This window comes from Squalius cephalus, assembly GCF_949319135.1.
Source record: "Squalius cephalus genome assembly, chromosome: 12".
Taxonomy (NCBI): Eukaryota; Metazoa; Chordata; class Actinopteri; order Cypriniformes; family Leuciscidae; genus Squalius; species Squalius cephalus.
Window position 1 is genome coordinate 27,948,878 of NC_137133.1, and position 21,479 is coordinate 27,970,356.

The 21,479-nt window shown below is 36.0% G+C and overlaps 1 protein-coding gene across 4 annotated transcripts in view; it reads left to right on the plus strand.

The window, feature by feature from the left end:
- The first annotated feature begins 4,540 nt into the window (after positions 1–4,540).
- cd2ap (CD2-associated protein) overlaps positions 4,541–21,479 on the plus strand; it is a 56,755-nt gene continuing 39,816 nt past the window's right edge. For all 4 annotated transcript variants that reach the window (XM_079889353.1, XM_079889355.1, XM_079889356.1 and 1 more), the window contains exons 1-2: positions 4,541–4,820; positions 18,860–19,020. In XM_079889353.1, the coding sequence (XP_079745479.1) occupies positions 4,817–4,820; positions 18,860–19,020 (165 nt within the window). In that variant the 5' untranslated portion in view covers positions 4,541–4,816. The remainder of the gene's footprint in view (positions 4,821–18,859; positions 19,021–21,479) is intronic.

Here is a 21,479-nt window from a genome sequence, read left to right on the forward strand (position 1 = left end):
AATTATTTAAAGCAGTAATTTACAACTGCTTGATTGTTGACTCTGTGAGCTATCTATGTATGATGCTTCTGAATGACTCATGGGGTTTCCTGACTAACCAGTGAGTAAATGGACTTGGCGTTTCACTGATTACATGAGCTTGCAATCTGGGTAAATAGACTTTACATAACTTTACAATTATTTTAATTACTGAGTAATCAATGATGAACTAAATACTAAAGATATGTGGAGAGACCAAATGTAAAAGTGTCATAAAAAAACACTAATCTGGGGTTACCATGGTTTTTCAGTTAATTTATCTATGGATGGACTTCAGGATAGGGTTTTTGAATGTGAATATTTGTTGATTCTCAAGACAACATGGTGTAAATGTTTTAAAATGTATTTTATTCCAGTGATGCAAAGCTGAATTGTCTGCATCCATTATTATTATTATTGCACATTTTAACAAACATAAGATACAAATACAGACAAACTTTAAAACAATAAACAAGTTGGTAATTCTAATATGGTTTGGTGCACAGTGCAAATTTTTAAAACAATGAATGAAACTGCTTAAAGGAGAACTCCGGTCAATTTTAACATTGAGCTCATTTTTTTGTAAATTTGGAGTGCTGTCAGTACAGAGAACAACGACAAAAATCGGTGTTGCCTACACCGTGTTATCCTCTTTTTAAAATTTGCACCGTTGACTTAAATGGGGCAAGTTTTAAACCTGCTTTTAGCCTCTTAACATCCTTGATGTGTCATTACAAGTGCACAGCCAATGTGAGTTATTCCTTCAGAGTGAACACAGTGAATCTGACTGCAGTAGATGTGAAAGATATGAATAAAAATGAAGTTAATTCGGCCAGCGCTCATACTATTTCCTGTTTTCGGTCGAAATCCACAGTAGTCGATTGTCGAGTTCTCCACTGTTGCTTAGTTACCTATGATCACGCGCGTGAACTCGACAATCGACTACTATGGACTTCGACCGAAAACAGGAAATAAATACAGGTATGAGCGCTGGCTGAATTAACTTCATTTTTATTCATATCTTTCACATCTACTGCAGTCAGATTCACTGTGTTCACTCTGAAGGAATAACTCACATTGGCTGTGCACTTGTAATGACACATCAAGGATGTTAAGAGGCTGAAAGCAGGTTTAAAACTTGCCCCTTTGAAGTCAACAGGGTGCAAATTTTAAAAAGAGGATAACGCGGTGTAGGCAACACCGATTTTTGTCGTTGTTCTCTGTACTGACACCACTCCAAATTTACAAAAAAATGAGCTCAATGTTAAAATTGACCGGAGTTCTCCTTTAATATTTTTCTGGAAACTGTGATACTTTTTTAAAAAAGATTCTTTGATTAATATAAAGTTCAAGAGAACAGCATTTATTTTAAATAGAAATATTTTGTAACAATATAAATGTCAACTGTCACAATTTATATGATCCTTGCTGATTAATCTCTTATTAAAGTATTAATCTCTTTAAAAAACACAACTTTTGAAAAGTGTATCACTGTTTCCACAAAAAATATGAAGCAGCACAACTGTTTTCAACATTATTAATAAGAAATGTTTTTTGAGCAGCAAATCAGGAAATAAGAATGATTTCTGAAGGATCATGTGACACTGAAGACTGGAATAATGATGCTGAAAATTCAGCTTTGCCATCACATGAATAAAGTACATTTTGAAATATATTCAAACACAATATATATATATATATATATATATATATATATATATATATATATATATATATATATATATATATATATATATATATATAATAAATTACCAATTTTAAAATAGAACTAAACATGGGTCCATGAATATGTACAATGTAGGAATGTTTGTATGTATGCTTATGGCTACATTGTCCAGTCTCATTTGCATTATTGTTTGAATGAAAGTGCCGCATTCAAACACTCATTGTAAGGCCTCAGACATATGCAAACAGAATGCTCTTCTGTGTCACTGGCACAAGGACAGAAGATCATTTCCAGTGTGTCTCAGTCTCAGACAGGCAGAGCTCAGAGGCCACAGGCAGATGAAGAGCGCACCATCTGGACAGGCCGACACGTGCAACTGAGTGCTAAAAGGATGAAACGGGGAAATGCTCTCACGTGCCACACAGTTTCTGCCCCGGGAAATCACTCTAAGTGGGTTGACTTAGATGATAGGGTAAGAGAAATGCCTCGGTCTGACTAACATTAGTGCATCCATGCTGAAATGTACAACAATATGGCTATGTGTACCACACACCACCTAGTGCTATATTCTACACGCACTGTGGACTTAAAGTTTTTCCATTTTACTAGATATATTTATGTGGGCTGACACTAGATTATTTGTTAGTCAGCATTTTCTGTAGAATGTACAGGGATAAAGAGAGCATCTGTATCTCAAGTGTTCACACATTTTAACCAAACTTTGGAGTCCAGGAAGCGCTCCTCTACCATTCCTTTTTTCATTGTTCACACATATATCTGAAGCAACCAAATGTTTACATGCCAGTCATAAATAATTAGAACTGTAATACTCAAAATAGCCTAAATGTTATTTGTAAATATAATATAATATAATATAATATAATATAATATAATATAATATAATATAATATAATATAATATAATATAATATAATATAATATAATATAATATTACTAAGCTGATGGTTTGCTCTTTTCCAAGCTATGCAAATGTGTAAAGTTTTTAGCATAAAACAGTCAATTTGAGGCTGTGGTGCAAAAACATATTTAAAATAACGTTATAATAACTATGACCTGCCTGAAACTGCATGTACTGTACATTCAGCAATCAATGAAGATCAGTAAAGAGTTTGCTTTATATTTTGGCACACAGCACCATTTGATTTCATGTGAACAAAAATACATTTAAAGTCATTTGGAGAACAGAAGGTAAATAAAAGATGAAATAAGAAGGAATACCGTTAAAGTAAAAGAAAATACAGTGTCATTCCACTCTGTCTTAGTTTTGTAGATTGTTCATATTCTGCCCTCTGCTGGCAAAAAAGGGCAGTTTTGAGGACACAAGGAGAATTTCATTAACCTTATTTGATCTAATATAAAAAGCAGTTTCTACAACTGATGTTGGATTTAAGGGAGTTCTAAGACTAGGGCTATTTTTTTCCCCCAGTTGATATTAAGGCAGTTTAAAATGAATTTAAGTTAGGATAGATTGGAGATGGTATAAAAGGAGGCAACTTCTGTTTGTGCAAGTCTACACAATTGCATGGAGTGCCCAGCAGGGAGAGACAAAAACCACAGGAATGTATTCAAAGAATTGCTACCACAGAAGGTAAAATAGCAATATAAAATAAAATAATAAATTAAGGTTATTTAAGGCCATTTGCCCTTGAACAGTCTTGGAATGCTGATAGTAGGTCTGAACTGTGTTTATGAGATGATCAAATAGACATTTATAAATCTACAATTTGTGCTTTGGAACAACCCATAACGTTTCAGTGATGTTTATGTCTTGGGATTAGGAAAGACATGGAAAGCATGACTTCATTCTGGAGCTTCATTTCTAGTGGAAACCATTGGACCTTATGACCCCAATAGATAGATGTTTATTAGATGGATGTAAATTGTGGGTTGACGCCATCTTTCGGCTTTTTCTGAACTCAGATGTTTTTAAGTGCATGATATTTTTCCATAACTCTTATATTATTATTATTTTAATTCTCCTCAAATGTCATTATGCCTTTTTTTGTTGTTTTTTGTCATTAACCAATATTTGTGTGTGAAGAATAATAATAGCAGTTCACAGAAATTCATAATTTACTATTTTGCTTTATTATTTTTCTTCTTTGTTATTTTCTTTTGTTATTTAACAGTGCCAAAGCACAATGTGATCCAAAACTACCATGGTTCTTTTCCCTTCATCTTGATGCAAATAATCTTTCACAATTAATGTAATTGTTTGTGGTTGTTGTGTAATCATGGACACAAGCAGAGAAGATATCATTTCAAACAAGCCATAAAAACTTAGGGAAGTACATGCTTATGGAAATTGGCTTTGATTGAGGCAATTTCAGTTTACAGTTAACAGCTTAATAGCCAAATTTAATGCAAATAATTCAGTCACAGAGAGACATTCAGCTGAGCGAAGACGAGATTTCACAGCTAGCCTACTTCAAACCTACATACTCTGTTGACAAAAATATAATAAGTGACTGCAAATGACTGGTATTCCCACTCCCAATGTAAATGTAGCATTTTTTGTACTAAAATATTTAAGACATAATACATTTTTAAAAAAAATGCTACATACATTATGTAAAATTATTTTTCATATACAATAAAATATATTTTCCAGTTGGTTTACAATGCTCTACATAATCGTACATAGGCTTGTACATAATATATAAAGATATATTAATTTAATTTATATGTAGTTAAATCACTGCAAGATGTGCGTGGATAGCAACATTTATGCTTGAATACTCAATTTACACTGAAATGTCACACTTCAGCCTCTTGTATTCCAGCGAGGAAACCTGACTTCTCGCGGGATCCTCCCGTTGAAATATCGCGGAGGCAAATCTAAGAAAGGTGGAGACTTCGGGATAACTTCCTGCACAGTACTCTTAAGAATCATACCTCACAGTTTAACACCAGGCCGACATTTAAACCAAGTCGAATGGATTAATAGCGCAAATAAACTCGCTAACAAGCACTTCACCAACACGATTCCACGCACAAGGATTTACTGCTAGCATTCAGTCTGCTAGCTAACATCAGCTAGGACGGCAGATTGTACACATCAGATCAAGACGGTATCGTATCGAAGGACAGTATGGGTGAGTTCAACTCGCTTATTTTCGATCAGTTACAGTGTTGCGTTTCAGCTTCCAAAGGAAACAGCGCAAACGAGTCACATCAGCGTCATTTACAAAAATGAAACTGTATCCAAGTTGAAAAAAAAAAAAAAAAGAAAAAAAAACTTATGATCAAATGAAAATTTGACTAGGCGCCAGTGTCGCAAACTGGCTAGGCTTGTTTAAACCAGTAAATTCGATTCGTTTTGCGTCATGATTAATGATCCGTGCCCTTCCACTACAGTATTATTGTTTACCTTTCGGATGTAAGTGGCATTGACTTTGTTTGATTGGTTTTAAAGCAGTTTGTACTAGTTGCTGTGGCTCTGTTCCAAAGAAGCCCCCTTAAAGGTGTACATAGTAATTTTTTAATTGCTGAATACAATTTTACGTTTAAATAAATAAACTGCACTTTTGACAGGTCCATTACAATGATTTACACTCACATAAGATGAAAAATCCAGACCATGTCAGCTTTCGAGAAAAGCTATTTTATTTAAGAAGAAGCGGGTCGCCCCCTTAAGGGCGCCGTCATGTTTACATCACATGACCTCCTGTGCCATTAATTGAATTACTACTATTATTAATAACAACAATAACTTGTGTCATTATCAAAACCACCGGTACGACTAATAAGAATCAGTTAGGTAGGTATTTGGTAAACAAATGTAGTGGAAAACGTTAGGTTAGTACCTGTTCTGCACTGTCATGCTCTTTAGCACGACTCAGCTGGTTTAAATAAAGTGCAAATGTTATGAGTTGTATACAAATCCTCTTTTGAGTTAGGTTCATTTCCATTTTTACTCCTCTAGATTTCAGGTTGTTGACTCCAATTAAACTTACTGTATTCTCATTAGCAGTTACTTTTATTGTACTTCTAGATTTAGTGAGGGAGTCAGTGGTGTGTTTGTTTTATTGGCTATTTTCTCTGTCAGGTGACCAAGACTTTTGGCTCATGCTTGTATTGTTAGTAGCCAGAAGCGATTTGCACATTCAAAAGTCAATTTTATGACTGGTAAAAATGGCTGTTGGTCAAAACTTTCTTAGATCTTTCTTCATCACCCATGTTATAGTCTGAATTATGGGTTTTATGTGAAGTCAGCTATAACACTCTAGGGCAGAGTTTTTTGATCTCAAACCTGTAGTGGAATAGGTGTTTGAACATGTCCCTTTTGCATTTTCTGTTAGTGTTTAGTGTGTACAGAAGCATTGACTTTTAAAGGAAAAAGTTCAAGGAAATGTTTTGGTTTTTAGATGTTACATGGGGCATAATGGTCATTTGTTTTCCCAGCTGTAGGTTAGAGTGAATGTCTGGCTGGCAGGCAGGTTGCTTTCGTGGCCTTGAGTGCCCCCCCTCTCTCGTCAGTAATTCATCATGTTGTCACAAAGTTATGTAAGCGCAGGACTGGAAACTGAACCCACCAGGAAGTATGGAAGTGTGTTAGAGTAATAAGTGTACTTTGTGCAGGTGCAAGTGGACATCGCTTGGTCATGTCAGGTCTTGACTGCAGACAGTGTAGGCGAAATGAAAATAAGTGAATGTGTGGTTTCAAAAGGGACCTTTAAAACTGATCTGTTCTTCTTCCTCTCATGTGGGAATATTGTTCACAGGTCTAGTGATTTTGTTAACAGCTAAAGTGTGGCCTAATAATGCTTAGTTGAATAGTAGACTTTTACTTTGTCTGTACTAAAAGTCTGTTGTAGTTTGCATATTTCTTAATGCAATGATTTTAATTGATAGATCAACTACATTCTTTTTGCCAGCAGGACACTCATGTAGCAATGCGAATTGTATAGAATTGACTTGAGCCATTCTTGTTGAAATTGTCAGATTCCATTCTGATTACTTAATACTTAACAATTCCATCAACTAATCTTTTAGGACTAACTGCACCTAATGTTCAAAAGTTAGGGGTTGGTAATATTTATTTTTATGTTTTTGAAAGAAGTCTCTTTTGTTCACCAAGGTTGCATTTATCTGATTAAAAATACAGTAAAACAGTAAAATTGCAAAAATATTATTACAATTTAAAATAACTATGTTGTCTAGGGGTGTAACAATATATCGTGTCACAATATATTGCAATACAAAAATTCTGCAATATGCATTGTTGATGGTGACTATCTGTATTGTGTATAGTTCACCCAAAATGAAAATTACTGTGCAAGGGAAAAAAATCTTTACAGAGTTTTTTTTTTTTTTTGGTGTCAGTAGTATTTTAAACTACTATGTTGAATATAATGTATTATAAATGCAATGGGCGAATATTTGTGGGTCATTATAATGCCAAATGTCTTGTGTTACCAGTAAAAATGGCTTATTTTAAATATAGCCTATCTAGTCAGAGTGAAAGCCTGGAATATTGCAATAATATTGTATCGTGATTTGTATCGAATCGTGACATGAGGGTTTCGTTACACCCTAATGTTGTCTATAACTAACTGTCTAACTTAAAGTGTATACAATTTTTTTTTCTTTGAATAGAAAGTTCAAAAGAACATTTATTTGAAATAGCCTAGATTTTTTCTGTAAAAATGTTAATGTTTACTGTCACTTTTGATCATTTTAATGCTTCCTAGCTGAATAAAAGTATTAATTTCTTAACAGAAAACTGTTGTAGTTCAGTCAAGAACCATTATGATTGATTCAGTGAGTGAGAGAATGATTAGTCTGCTTTGAACTGAACATCACATAAAGTTCCTCAAGCACTCATTTCTTTTGCCGTGCCACAATTCAGTAGTGGTGAAGGAGACACTATCAAGAGTGCTTCAGTATGGTGTTCTTTCCACATTAGTGGAAGAATTCAGATGGTGATGAACTGTTAATAATAACCGATGCTTGAAAATAATTTTGTTTAAAGGGGGGGGTGAAATGCTCATTTTCACTCAATCTCCTGTTAATCTTGAGTACCTATAGAGTAGTATTGCATCCTTCATATCTCCAAAAAGTCTTTAGTTTTATTATATTTATAAAAGAAAGATAGGCTGTACCGAGTCTTTCCGGAAAAAAAAACGAGCGGCTGGAGGCGGGCCCTGTGGGCGAAGCTAAAGCTGTGCTAACGCGCCGAGCTAGTAACAACACACAGAGACAATAGAAGCAGTTTTACTCACCGAACCTTTATCATTGTGACTGCTCGATCCTTAAGCATTAGACGATCTGCAAATCCGTCGATCTGGGCTTTGTTTATAAAACAATCATCGTCGAAATGCAGGGAACAAACAGTCTACACAACTCCGTTTATGCTCAGGAAAAACAAACTCCATCCACTGGTGCCTTAACGCCGGGTTCTTTGGGAATCTGTGCAGGGTTGTCTTGCCCTGGCAACCAAAAACACACTTCTTTGGTGACATTGGCTTCCCAAAAGCCGGGCAGGGCGCTTTGATGGCGAACTGCTTTCGCTCTCTTGCTCTGGTCTACGAGTGCGCGCGCGCCCGCGATCTTACCGGAGAAGTGCCCTTAGGACCCATAAGGAAATTCCGTTACATCTGACGTCACACATACCCATACTCGAAAAAAACTTTCCGAAACTTGTGACAAACCGGAAGGACAATTTTTGGCACAGAAATACTCCTTCAAACGTACAATTTAATTTTTGAAACTTTGTCCATGTTTAGCATGGGCATCCAACTCTTTAACAGTGTAAAAAACTCAGTATGCATGAAATAGCATTTCACCCCCCCTTTAAATATTTTTCTAAAACAATATAGAACCTGTTCTCCTTGAATGAGAATCACTGCTCTGACATCATCCAAAACAACAACCCCAAAGCTGAAAAATGTAAAGAATCTCAGCAGCCTCTCCCTGCATGCTGACTACTGTGCTAGTTATTGTGCCAAGTGATTTTGAAGAAAGGACTCTGGTTGACTTCTGAAGTATGTATAATAATCTTAGATTTGATTTTGTGTTTGACTGACATGCTGGAGAATCTCGGCTGTGGTCTCAGACTTTGGCCCCAGTGTATTATTTTCTGAACCAAACACATTTTTTTGCTTGGAGAAATCAAAAAGGAAGCAACTTCATGTTTGACTTTGAGAAGTAGCAGGCTAGCTTGCAAATTGAGCCGAAATACTTGTTGTTTAAGGTCTTGATGGTGGTTGTTGTTGCCATATTCCACGTTAGTCAAAAGGACTTTATAACTTGACCTTTTCATGTTTGAATGTTGGAAAAAAACTATTTCTTGGAGGGCTGTAGGAACTTCCCTTCTGGTTGGTCTAAATTCTGCTTCCTCCTGTGTAAATTTCAAATCTTTAAATGAGAACTAGTTTATTCACAGGGTGTGTGTGTGTTTGTGTCAGCCAGGGTCTTGATTAGCTAAGTCCAAACTGCTTGAGGGCACTATGAGGTTGAATTGAAATGAAGTGTCCCATATTAGGTGCTCTATTTCTTCCGAGCTCCAGTCACATATTGATTGTATGTGTGTGTTTTTGTTTAGTGTAGTAGTTTTATTTTATTAAACCACTGACCCATTTAACGTCTGACCTCCCACTCTGGTTCACGACACACACGACTCGTCTGGCTTTCACATCTACAGTTAACATATGCTCTAAACAGTTTGTCTATGGATGTTTGAGGTTGTCAGCACATGGTTTTTAAAAATAGAACCTCTTTATGCACATTTCATTTATGTTCAGTATCAAGGATGTTTTCAGCAGGAATTTACATTTAGAGCTGGGAAGTCATTATTCTGTTACTAATTAGTCTTGCATAATCAGACTTTTGACTATAGGCAGAAAATCTGGTCCAAGAGCTTCCTATTTGTACTGACATGAATGTTAAGTAACCAACCCCAGTTTTTATTTATTTATTTATTTAACATAGGTCGGATGAGAGGTTCTACAGACAATGTTGAAAACATTTGTTAAACTAAAAAAAAAAACAGCATACATGCCACTGATGCCAGCTTAAGGCATCAGCATTGTAGTAAACATTTTTCATAATATAGATAAGTAATGAAGTTACTAGGGCTGCACGATATCAGAGAAAACCCAGACTTAGTGATGTTCTGTTTTCTGCAATATATATTATGATATGAAAAAAAAAAAATCACCAGATGACTCAAATAGCTCTGTTTGGAAAAAAATTATAATTCTAGAATGATTGGGGTGATTTTGTACGGGAGTGAATCTGCATAGAAAATAGGCTAATAAACAAATTACAAGCACAGATAAATACAATAGAACAGAAATAAAAATGAAATAAACAGTGCTTTATGTTTTTCAGGTAGGCCTAATAGTATTAAGGTACAGAAATTGAATAGTCAAATGTAAAATAGCACTGCATGGTCTTCACTGTATAAATTAAATAAAATTAATATTTGTTACAGCTACAAAAGTGATTTTCTCTTTGTATTTTGTTGTTTGATTAACATTGTCACAGACAGCAGCAGGTATATTAGGCTGTTGTCACTTTAATCAGTGCATACTGATTCAATTTTATATTGAATCAGTATGCACTGATTCAGTATAATGATACCCATCTGTTTTCTTTCCCAGTTGTTTACGTTCACGTAAGCCATGAGCGACTGTGTTTTAGGGCTGCCCCCAACTAAAAATGTGTCTTGTCAACTAGGCCTAGTTGTTGTTCATTTAAGCCATTAGTCGACTAATCGCACGTTTATATTAATTTATTTACTTAAATATATACTGGGGGGAATACTAAACCATAATGAGCTTTTAATAAATATAGGCCTAATTAGGGTTGAGCGGTATGTAGGCCTGTCGCGATAGTCGATAAGTCAATTAATCGCACGATAAAAAAAAAAGAGCTCGATAATTTTTCCGGCCGCGATAATTCCATTTGCATGCTTGTTTGTTTTCCTCGTCTCTCTCTCTCTCTACCAAAGAGACTGTATGACCACTCTCGGTTCTTTAGCGTATAGGAGGAGTGAACTGTCTTCGTCTCTTGTAGTTGCATGGTCTTTGTGTGGGGAGGCGGCGCGCGGCGCTTGTCAGTCACGTATGGGAAAGCGCCGGCGGGACTGTTTGCGGCTACTGCCGGGAGAGAGAGAAGACGCTAGTTGTGAGTTGCGACAGCGAGCCCGATCACATGAAAATGCGTATCTATACCACGAATGTTATTTCTCGTGCCATTTATACGCCAAAAATAGTTTTTGCGTGCATATGATACGCTCTTTATGGCGTGTAATACGCACGCACTCCTCACCCCTAATCCTAACCAACTATTTTCAGTGCGTAGCATACACGCAATAAAGTGCGTCTCCGTCTTCCCGACAGTACACAATCACTTGACAAAGTAACAGGAGGACAGTGCAGAATGGTGTGATATGGCTTGTTGAGGCTTTTTTTTTTATTTGTTTACAAAGGTCCTAACTGGCAGTTTTGCCTGTTATGGAATGTATCACTATTTATGCCTAATGTCTAAAGCCTAATGTTTAATATTTTTTGAAGTGCAATTTTGTTTACATCCATTTTATTTATTAACAGACATTTATTTTGTTAACAGACACTAAGAGTCCATTGCTTTTATTGTTTTTGGTTGTTTTGTTAATTTTTTTGGATATAAAATGTTTTCCGTTTTCAATGTTTAATATTCTTTAGAAATAAAAGTTTATAGATCGTTGAAAAGGTACCTGCATTATTATGCCATTATAATTATATTACATTAAAAAAAATGGTCTCAGAACGACAATATTATCGTTTATCGTGATAATTTCTTGGACAATTTATCGTCCAGCAAAATTTGTTATCGTGACAGGCCTAGCGGTATGACGGTATTGTGACCATGCTACTATAAAGCTATATAACCATGAGAACCAGACCAAAAAAGTTATGTGCACCTCTGTTTATATTGTCATTAGTGGTAGAATTAGTAGTAGTATTATTATCTTATTATCAGTTAATTGTTACTTTCCCCCCCTGCAATACTGAATGACCAACGTCTCAAGCATCACAACCCCTAAGTTCTGTTAAAATGACAAATGCATTTTCATTCGTAGATGGTTACCACATTTTAGTTCTAATTACCTGTTAAAATGTATTTTAAAAAAATGCTTGATTTGACTGATGTTAAAAGTGTAGTTGTTTTGCTTTCAGATCATCTCACATGGGAATGTATCTTAATGTAAAAAAAGATACAAAGTGTAGTGGATATGCCTTTAGAGAAAAATGCACCTTTCATACAGATCACATAATCAGAGAGTATTTGTTTTTTCAATTGTTTTGTTTTTTTAAATTAGACATTTCAAGCTTTCTACATTTCTCATATCTGCGAGGCAAGTAGCCTTGCCTATATGCTGAGTTTCGGTACATTTTTGTGACATGCTCCTCTTCTGGGTCATATGATCCTTCAGAAATTATCCTAATATGCTGATTTGATGCAATAGGAAACAATTCTTATAATTATCAATGTTGAAAATAGCTAGTTGTCTGGTTAATATTTTCGTGGAAACCATGATACCATGATATTTTATATGCAGTTCTTTGATGACTAGACAGTTCAAAAGAACAGTTTTTATTTGAAATATATTTTTCAAGTCTTTACTATCACTTTTGATCGATTTAATGCACCCTTGCTGAGTAAAACAAAAGTATGAATTATTTAATCGTATACTGACCGAAAACTTTTAAATGTAGTGTACATTTAGACATGCTTTCTTCTTACCTGAATAATTTTTTTAATTGCAAAGTCGTCATTAAAATTTGTACACATCTGACCGTAATATAGCCTAAAGGAAAAGTTTGCCCAGAATTTCTTTTTTTGTCATTGTATACTACTTATTCCAAACCTCCAAACTTATTCCAAACCAATTCCAGTTAGGCTATTTTTCTCAAATACGTGAAGATTCTATATTACAGATGATGATACTATTGACATTTTCATTAATTCCACATAATTCCACTATTACTTTAAGATGGCAAGAACACTGAAAGCATTATAGTGCTTGTGTGTGTTTCTCAGCTCTTTGATCCATCTATGATCTGTAACGGTTCCCAAAGTTTAGACTAAACAAGGGGCCGCTTACTTCAGCTCCACCTATGGAAATTAGTTTGAGAGATCATTTCAAAGATTGTATTTGTTGGATCAAACTTAAGTAATTATTAAGGCATAATTTCTTGTACTCAAAATGTTATTTTCTACTGTCTTCAGTTTTTTTGTTTAATTTCACTGGCCCGGCTTATTCATGCAGTAATTCACAAACTGGCAACTGTTAATAGCATTTTGAGTAAAGCTTTAAAACATTTTGGCAATAAGAAAGCAGAGAAGTAAATGACCTAATCTGTTTTCCTTTCTGAATGGCTGCAGAGGGAATAAGAGCAAATGAAAGCAGAGTCGTACTCTGGATTTGTGCCTTGCCTTGTCATTATGACAATTTCTGCAAAGCTCTGCTCTAGATCAGGATGCTTCGGCAGGCGAAAACAGAGAGGCTAAGTCAGCAAACTATCGTTACAACATGGGATACATGAGCTACTACACAAAGCAGCCATGCTGTTTTACTAGACACTTTCAGTTGACCTCAGTTAGTCTCTGCATTTCTGTTGTATTTGCCCTGACCTGCATACAAAATAAAGGATGTATGTGTCTAGTGACACACCGATGAAGCCTTTGGAGTGAGTTAATTTGGAAGTTCTTCTTTCTATTTTTCTTTCCTTTTTTTGATTTGGAAACAGACTCGAGACTAAATTAGAAGCAAAACCATCTAACCTACAATTTATGGTGGTTTGACGTTATATATGACTTTGTCTTCTTCAAAATACACCAACAAGAAGAGGATGAGACAATGACTGTGAGACAGCCAGCCTTCACAAAGTGCAAAAAACAGATCCATCTAAGAGGAAAGATAGCAGCACATGGATTGGCGTTCGCTCAAAAAGGCTTAGGTTGCGTGTACCTGTTAACTATTGTTTAAACTTCCCAGAGAGCTGTAAGGTGCTTGACCTTGTGTGACCTGCCTCTTTTGAAATGGTCTATTCAAGTCTAGATTAGGGCTGTACGATTAATTGCAATTTACATGTAATCACACTTAAATCCACTGACAAGCTGCACACAAAATAATCGCAGCCTTTGCCAAATCGCGTGCGGTTTTATTGCGATTAATCGTGCAGCCCTAGTCTAGATGTGTAAAATGCAGGTGAAGTTAATGCAATTTTTGAGTGATTTCACTTTTCTATATAGCTTATTTCACCCAGATCCTATTAAAATATGGAAAACTGTTCCAACATATTGGGATTTTATTAATTCATACATTGCGAGTACTTTCCCTATTCTGGAAATGTTACTATAGGGTCTGATGCCGGGATTGCATTTGGCAGTTTGGCCGTAAAATCTCCAGAATCAAAGCCCTTTGTGGATGTCAGCTTTTGATTTGTCTACCCATATACTGCAATATAATTAAAAAAAAATTTTTTGTTTATCATCTTTTTATTTTATTTTAATCATTATTTTACCATGAAATTCCCATTGAGAGAGACCTGGCCAAGGTGGTAGCCATACAAACTAACAACAAGATTAAAATGTCACGTCATCATGATAAATACATCATGATTAATGTTGGGAGTCGAGAGAAATTCAGAAGTTTTGGTTCCGAAAACGGTTCTGGAGTGATGTTGTGCCTGCTGTGGAGCTCGCACCAGTGCGTGCTCGGCAAAAGTGCGGATAGAGTTCCCAGTTTGACAGCAAAAGGGGCGCTTGCGAGCACCCTTCTGAAACCTAAAATGACAAATGGGACACTCTACGTTTTTGATGGTACATTACGTTTTAGATGGTAAACATGGTGCGGAAACCACGCAATGTGCCACAACCCCTCCTGGAACTTAAAGCTGCTGTCCGTAGCTTTTTTGGGTTAAAAAGTATCCCAAATAAATTGTTGAGCAAGTACATAACCAGCCAGTGTTGTAAACTATCTGCTTGCTTAGCTTTACTTAGCTCGATTCAAAATGGTAAGCTTGTAGTTGTAATAATGTTTTTAATTCCAGTGGCACTGGTGGATTTCCGCCGGAAATTCGAGCATGTCTTTGCGTCATTACGTCACATCTGTACACATAAAGAAGGTGTCTCTGATAGTAGGCTATATTGTGTGTGAGGATGTTGGTGGTGGAGATTTATAGCCTTTTCTCACAGCACTTGATATAATTAAACTTATCAATTTAATGGCGGATCCAGAAAGGTTCAAACGACAATCACCAGTGACAACTGGAGATTCACCCGTTGTAAATAGTGAAATACTTGCGACTTCGGAGAAAAAAAGAGACTGCAACCAGCCCATGCGAAAACAAGGACAAATATCGGAAGGGCATTAAATGTAGGCCTAGTCACGCAATGCTGATGTTGTTAACATTAACAATTTGCGTCTCAGCGTCTCTGGGGGTGAATGAGGAGTGGGCTGGCCCGGACTCCGGGCTTCTGCATGATGATTGGAGGGGCTGCATCTCCTTTTGATTGACAGCGATTTCATACAATAAAAAGTCGCTGCCGCTGAAGCTATTGGAGCTCAGTCCCATCGCGGATTTTTCAAGTGATAGTCAAAAGACAAACTGCTGCTACCTATTTCTTGGTATTTGCTTGTCGAAATTGCTAGCCATTTTTAATAATACATTTCACACAATTATAAATTTATACCTTTATTATATTATTACTTATCCTATTATATTTTTTTATAATATTATTAGTAATAATTAAAACAATTATTATTTAAATAATTAAAAATAGCCTATATATTATTAGTATTATTATTATTATACTTAATTATATTATTATTTATACCTTTATTATATTATTACATTTATACAATTATACCTAACTCTGCTGGCCATTGAGAGGACACTGGTCAAGTCACCGGAAAAGACGCCTAGTTGGAACGATATAGGGTCACAGAGCATTTTCTTGAAAAGGAACATTGGGCAGAATTTAAGTATAAATAAATGGACAATTTTTATGATGTAGGCCGAAAATGAGCTTCCCCTCTTTGAAAGACCAGCAGCCGCCACTGTTCCAAAAAGTAGAATCTGTGATTGCGAATGACAGCATCCACACTGGCACGGTGACTGGCAGCCACACATTCTCCTCAAAACATTGGATTCATCCGCGCTGTGCCATGCTGAGGCACAACGCACGTAAAGTTGATAATTCCGCGGATAACTGCAATTGCAGATTTCGAACAGAGATGGCGACAAAGAGGAAAAACTGCCGACTGTAGTAATGGGAAAATGACCACTGAGTGTCACAGGGCTGGTACCAGATTTATTGTGAAAGGTGTACATCGTTTTTCCACCGTTGAGTCCCCATGGTTTAGATAGGTGTTTCGGTATGCAGCTGAATTACTAAAAGTAAATAGGCTTTATGCAGAGAGAGAGTTCTGTGCCTCCTGTCTGGATCTTACATGTGTGGTCAAGCATCTTCTACCCCTTCTGAGAGGTATTCTCCACTGCTGGAGATACAAGAAGCCAGGAGAGGTCTCCCAGAGGTCTCCCAGAGACTCTCCCAGAGGTCTCCCAGAGACTCTCCCAGAGCACTGCAGACATGTTGATTTTCCTTCAGAAAAGTAATTTATGTTAAATTTGTTGACATTACTTACCAGTCTGTTAAATCCATTTGACAGTAAATAATAAACACAAAAAGGATTGTTTGAGTTGAGTATTGTCCATTTTTTTCCCTTGCTACTATTTTTTTTATTATTAGTTATTTAATAATCGGAATCAGAACCGGAATCATTAGGCGGAACCGGATAAGTTCCTAAGATTCCCAACGCTAATCATGATACAAAATTCACAAAAAACAATATGATGTAGGGGTGTCACAGTACACAGGTATTGACATAATATTGTAGCTAATCGAGCGCCAGAACTGGTTGACATTTAAACAGCAGGTGGCTGTATTGCTCCTTAATGCTGGTTGCCACCCATTATAAAATTAAAAAGAGAAAATGCAAAAGTAGCGATATTTTATTTATTATTTTTAAATTTCTGGACATAATATCTTTATTGTGATTCTTCGGGCCACAATAATTTTGTAGTGAAAATCTGATATTGTGACAGCCTTAATATGATGTATTGTTCACTGTTGCAATATACCTGCCATGTTTTTAGCAGCAAGAAAACGGCTTCCTTGTCAAAACCAGATCTTATTATTTATTTATTTATTTTATTTATTTTTTTATTTTTTTAACAGCATTGCATCTCATTTGTGATCAAATTTTCAAAACTGTTGCCAGTTACACAGCCCAATGATAACATTGACATCCAGCATTTACTCCGATAAAATCAGTGTGAACGGGGCATATTTCACAGATTCTTCATCATCATGTTGGCCTGAACCGGTTTATTTTGCCTATCTCAACAGATGCTCCCGAAAGAATTCCTCAGAATATGTGGGCTGTACATGGTATTTCATTTGATGATTACAGCTGTAACATATTGTTTGTAGAAATACTGTGCTTAGACATAACCAGCTGAGGTAGGGATGAGTTCCTGTCAGACACCCTTACCTCTTCCCTGTGTTTTCCATGAGAAGTCTCTGCTATCTCTGGCATCGCTGTGTAAATAACCTCTGTCAACAGAGGTACTGTGTGCGTATGCTGCCGATCACATTCTTCTCAAACTCATGCAACTCTCACAGTCAGATTTAGGGATTTTCTTAATGCATTGTCTAACTCTGTACACTTTTTTTTTTTTTTAAAGACTCTGGAAATGGCTGGGATATGTTTGTGTCTGGGTGTCCTTGGTAATGATTAGGTAGCGGAGAAAAGCACATTGCTCTGACGTCACTTTGTTTTTCCCAAAAATTTGATGGACACCATACCGCTTTGCTTGGATACGGACATTCCTGCTGTTAAATTGCTGTTCCATTGTCCCCATTAACATACCTAGTATATTTGAGTAAAACATTATTTATAGGCTGTGCTCTGCTGGCCCGTGGCCCAGCTGTTCTGAAGTTTTTGCTCAAAAAAGAGGTCAAACAATGGTGGCTGTAAAGTGCAAGGCCTAGATTTCTACACAGTTCTTTGCTGGTCTTGGTGTGGAATGTGTTTATTTAGTCTTTAAAGGTCAGAACCAACTATATTAGGACACTCTTTGAATAATGGACTAGTCAAGTTCATGTAGAACTTTAGATAGCACTTTAACCCCTGTGTTTGGATTAAAAATCTTAGTATGATTGTTATGGTGAGGCACAAAATTTACCCTAATTGGATTTAATACAATTAACCAGAAATCTGTGGACAAACAAAAAAATCTTTAACATGAATTTTTTACACACATTACAAAAAATAACTTGAGAACAATTTTTTTATAAACTAAATATTTATTCTCAATATCTAAATACCCTCATAGGGTAACATACTGAAACACTAACATAATGAAATGCGTTAAAAAAGGTTTTCATTTTGGGTTTGTGCAGCTGCCTAAAATTGAAGTTAACTTGCAAACATTATAGTCATAATAAAAACAATGTTGTACACACATTTCGCAAATCATCAGTGTCGACACTTTGCAGGCATATTCTTGATCCTAAACATCATAGGTTAACTGGTATCTCTGACAACTCAAAATCAAAATGGGTCAAATAGAGGATCAGTTCATCCCCAAATGAATGTTTCATGTAGTTCAGATAACTTTTTGACTACATGTATGATACTTTAATGGTGCTTTTAAAGTGGCCACTGGCCAAGATGTTCCACCGAAATTCAACGTATGCGTTTCACAGAAAATATCAAGTCACATGGGGGTAAATGGAACATCATTTTAATTTGTGGGTGAGCTGTTCCTTTAAGGACAATCAATACATTTGAAATTGTAAATGTACAATATCAGTTTCAGTATATGTGTCATATATGCAAATATACCAGCATTTGTTTGTCAGATTAACTATTATTTTCTTCATTTGTTTTGCTTTATCAGCTTGTACGCCTATTTGATGTGAAAAGGCCTTTGTGTTGTTCTGTACAAGTGCTTGTTAAGTACCTTTATGTATCCATGCTTTTCCGGCAGCTTGTCACAGATATTTGTTATCAGATGCTTGATCACAGCATGAGTTTCACGCTGACTGAAGTGTGTTCCTTTCTTTGCAGTTGAGGTGGTGGTGGAGTATGACTATGAAGCCCTCCACGAAGATGAGTTGACCCTCAGGCTTGGAGACGTGATCAGAAATGTGCGAAGAATCGATGAGGATGGATGGATGGAAGGAGACCTCAATGGGAAACGAGGCCTTTTCCCGGACAACTTTGTAAAGGTAATTTTAAGAATGTATAGTATATTGGCTTTAAGTGAGGTGATAAGGAAATAATGGTGGTTAAAAAGCTTTGTGGTTAGCACAAGGCCAAAAATTAAAGTTAATAGGAAGGAAATGTTTATCTTTAGGTGTTACATTACAAGTTTTGAATTCCGTTTGAAATCTTAGCATGTGTCATTGCATTTATAATCTCATCTTCAATTTGTGTACCTCTTAGTCTTAAGTAGTGTTTTGAGTTGTTTCTGAGGCAGCTTGAGGAAACCCACATTAAAGTCGGATGTAATAGCAAATGTTGTCAAAGGCAGGAAATTATTGCTTTGGTTTCCTTGTGGAGATCCTTTAGGAGGGTGTGAGGTAATCTTTCACTCCCTGAACTGAACTTTGATCCCGGAAAGATTTGATAGTCGGCACTCAGGTGGTTTTAGGAGAGGACCATGGAAAGCGAGCAGGTAGGAGCTCATTTTAGTTCGTCTGTCAGATCGTATCTTGGGCTCGTTGTGTCTGGAAGACGTGTTACTGGTAATGTTTTGTCTTAAGGTGGTTTTCAGTTCATTCAGTTTCTCTTAACGTGGCACTTCATTTGATTGCTCGTTTCACTGAATCACCAGACAGATCACAGATAGGCCAGGATTTAAAGGGCACTTACAGGAAAAAAATTTACCTAAAGAGAATTACATAGTTTTTACACAAACTGCACTATTTTATTGTGTGTTGAAAGTAAATTTGCTGGGTTTTTTTTTTCATTTGGAATATTTGTATTTTGAGTAAAGATTTTATTTTTATTTTATTCAGCCAGGATTAGTTTCCAAAGCAAGTTAGTTCTTAACTTAGGACATCTGTAATTTAATATACTAATCCAGACATGATTGATATATATATTTTTTTTATCAATGATCTAAAATAGGAGTGACTTGTTTTCTGCATGAGGGTGTTACAGTAGATCATGTGCTCTAGATGCATGCATCATATAAATTCTTTTGAAATAAACCTAGACATCAGTAAAATAATCACTGAAGTAGTACTTATTATTTTATTTATTTATTCAAATGTATTTCATTATTTTTTATTATAAGAAAATCAAAGGAAAGCTGAACTCAAATTAGTTGAGGAGAGGGGAGTAAGAAAAAGGAATTTGTTTGTCAGCATCTCTGAGAGAGGAAGTTTGGAGCGGATGCAGCCTGTGGCATTCTCCATTCTGCACCGGAGCCTACAGGAAAGCTCCACACGCCTGTCTCTCCACCAAACCGTGTCTGAGTCCATCTGAACCCAGCTGAAAAGGCCACTTGAGAGATTCAGTGATACTATTGTGACAGTACTATAATGCTATTGTACCTTGATATATATTGCATAGTACTGAATGATTACCATAGTATTAAATAATACTTCAGGGTACTTAAAAAAATGTCATGTCCAAAAACAACATGGTATCATATCCCAAAAAAACACGGTAGTTTTATATTAAGTGAGTTATTTAAAGACTAAATAAAGCAGGTACAAAATAATCTGAGATTTGCATATGAAATGGGTTTAAAAAAATCTAACATTTTTAAAAAAATCTTATTGTGATTATGCATACTGTGCCACTAGGTTCACCAAATGGATTTTTAGCGCAATTTTCCACCGGACAAAATTGCGATTGTTAACTCATGATTTCTGTTCTGTCTGTGCGCACCAATCTTGCACTTCTATCTACTCCTCAACCAGACCACCTAGAGACTTCGGGTTTTCGGCATTATGTTAAGGAAGGTCTAATCTCGGGAACGCACAAAAATAATCCAGGAAAAGATTTACTATCTCTTAGTGTTGTGATCCCATGACGTGAGAAAATTGTGCTAAAACACTCACTGAGTTTTTATTACTTGTTTTTTAACTTACTGAATTCTCATTTAAATTTTTGGATTTTAATTTTACAATACAGCACCACAAAACACTTACTACAGATACATTTTTTTTAAGAGGTTGTGGTGAAACACGTTTATAGGTAATTCATACTGATGATGAAATCTATTATTTAAAACAACACTAACACTTGAACATTCCATTTTAATTAGGGATGTCCCGAGCCAGTCTCAAGGATCGGTATCGAGGTCGATTAAAGGGATAGTTCAGCCAAAACTGAAAATTAGCCCATGATTTACTCACCCTGAAGCCATCCTAGGTGTATATGACATTCTTCTTTCAGACGAATACAATCGGAGTTATATTAAAAAAATGTCCTGGCTCTTCCAATTTTCATAGTGAGAGTCAATGAGTATATTTTTTTTGGAAGTCCATCAAATCGCACCCATCCGTGATAAAAGTGCTCGAAACGGCTCTGCGTGGGCTAATAAAGGCCTTCTGAAGAGGAGCGATGCGTTTGTGTGACTCACGTTTTGGCTTAAGTCGACTTGCGTACGGCCGTCTGCCGGAAGCTAGTTATTTTAATCGATAACATTTTAAAGGGTAACTAAACCCTAAAC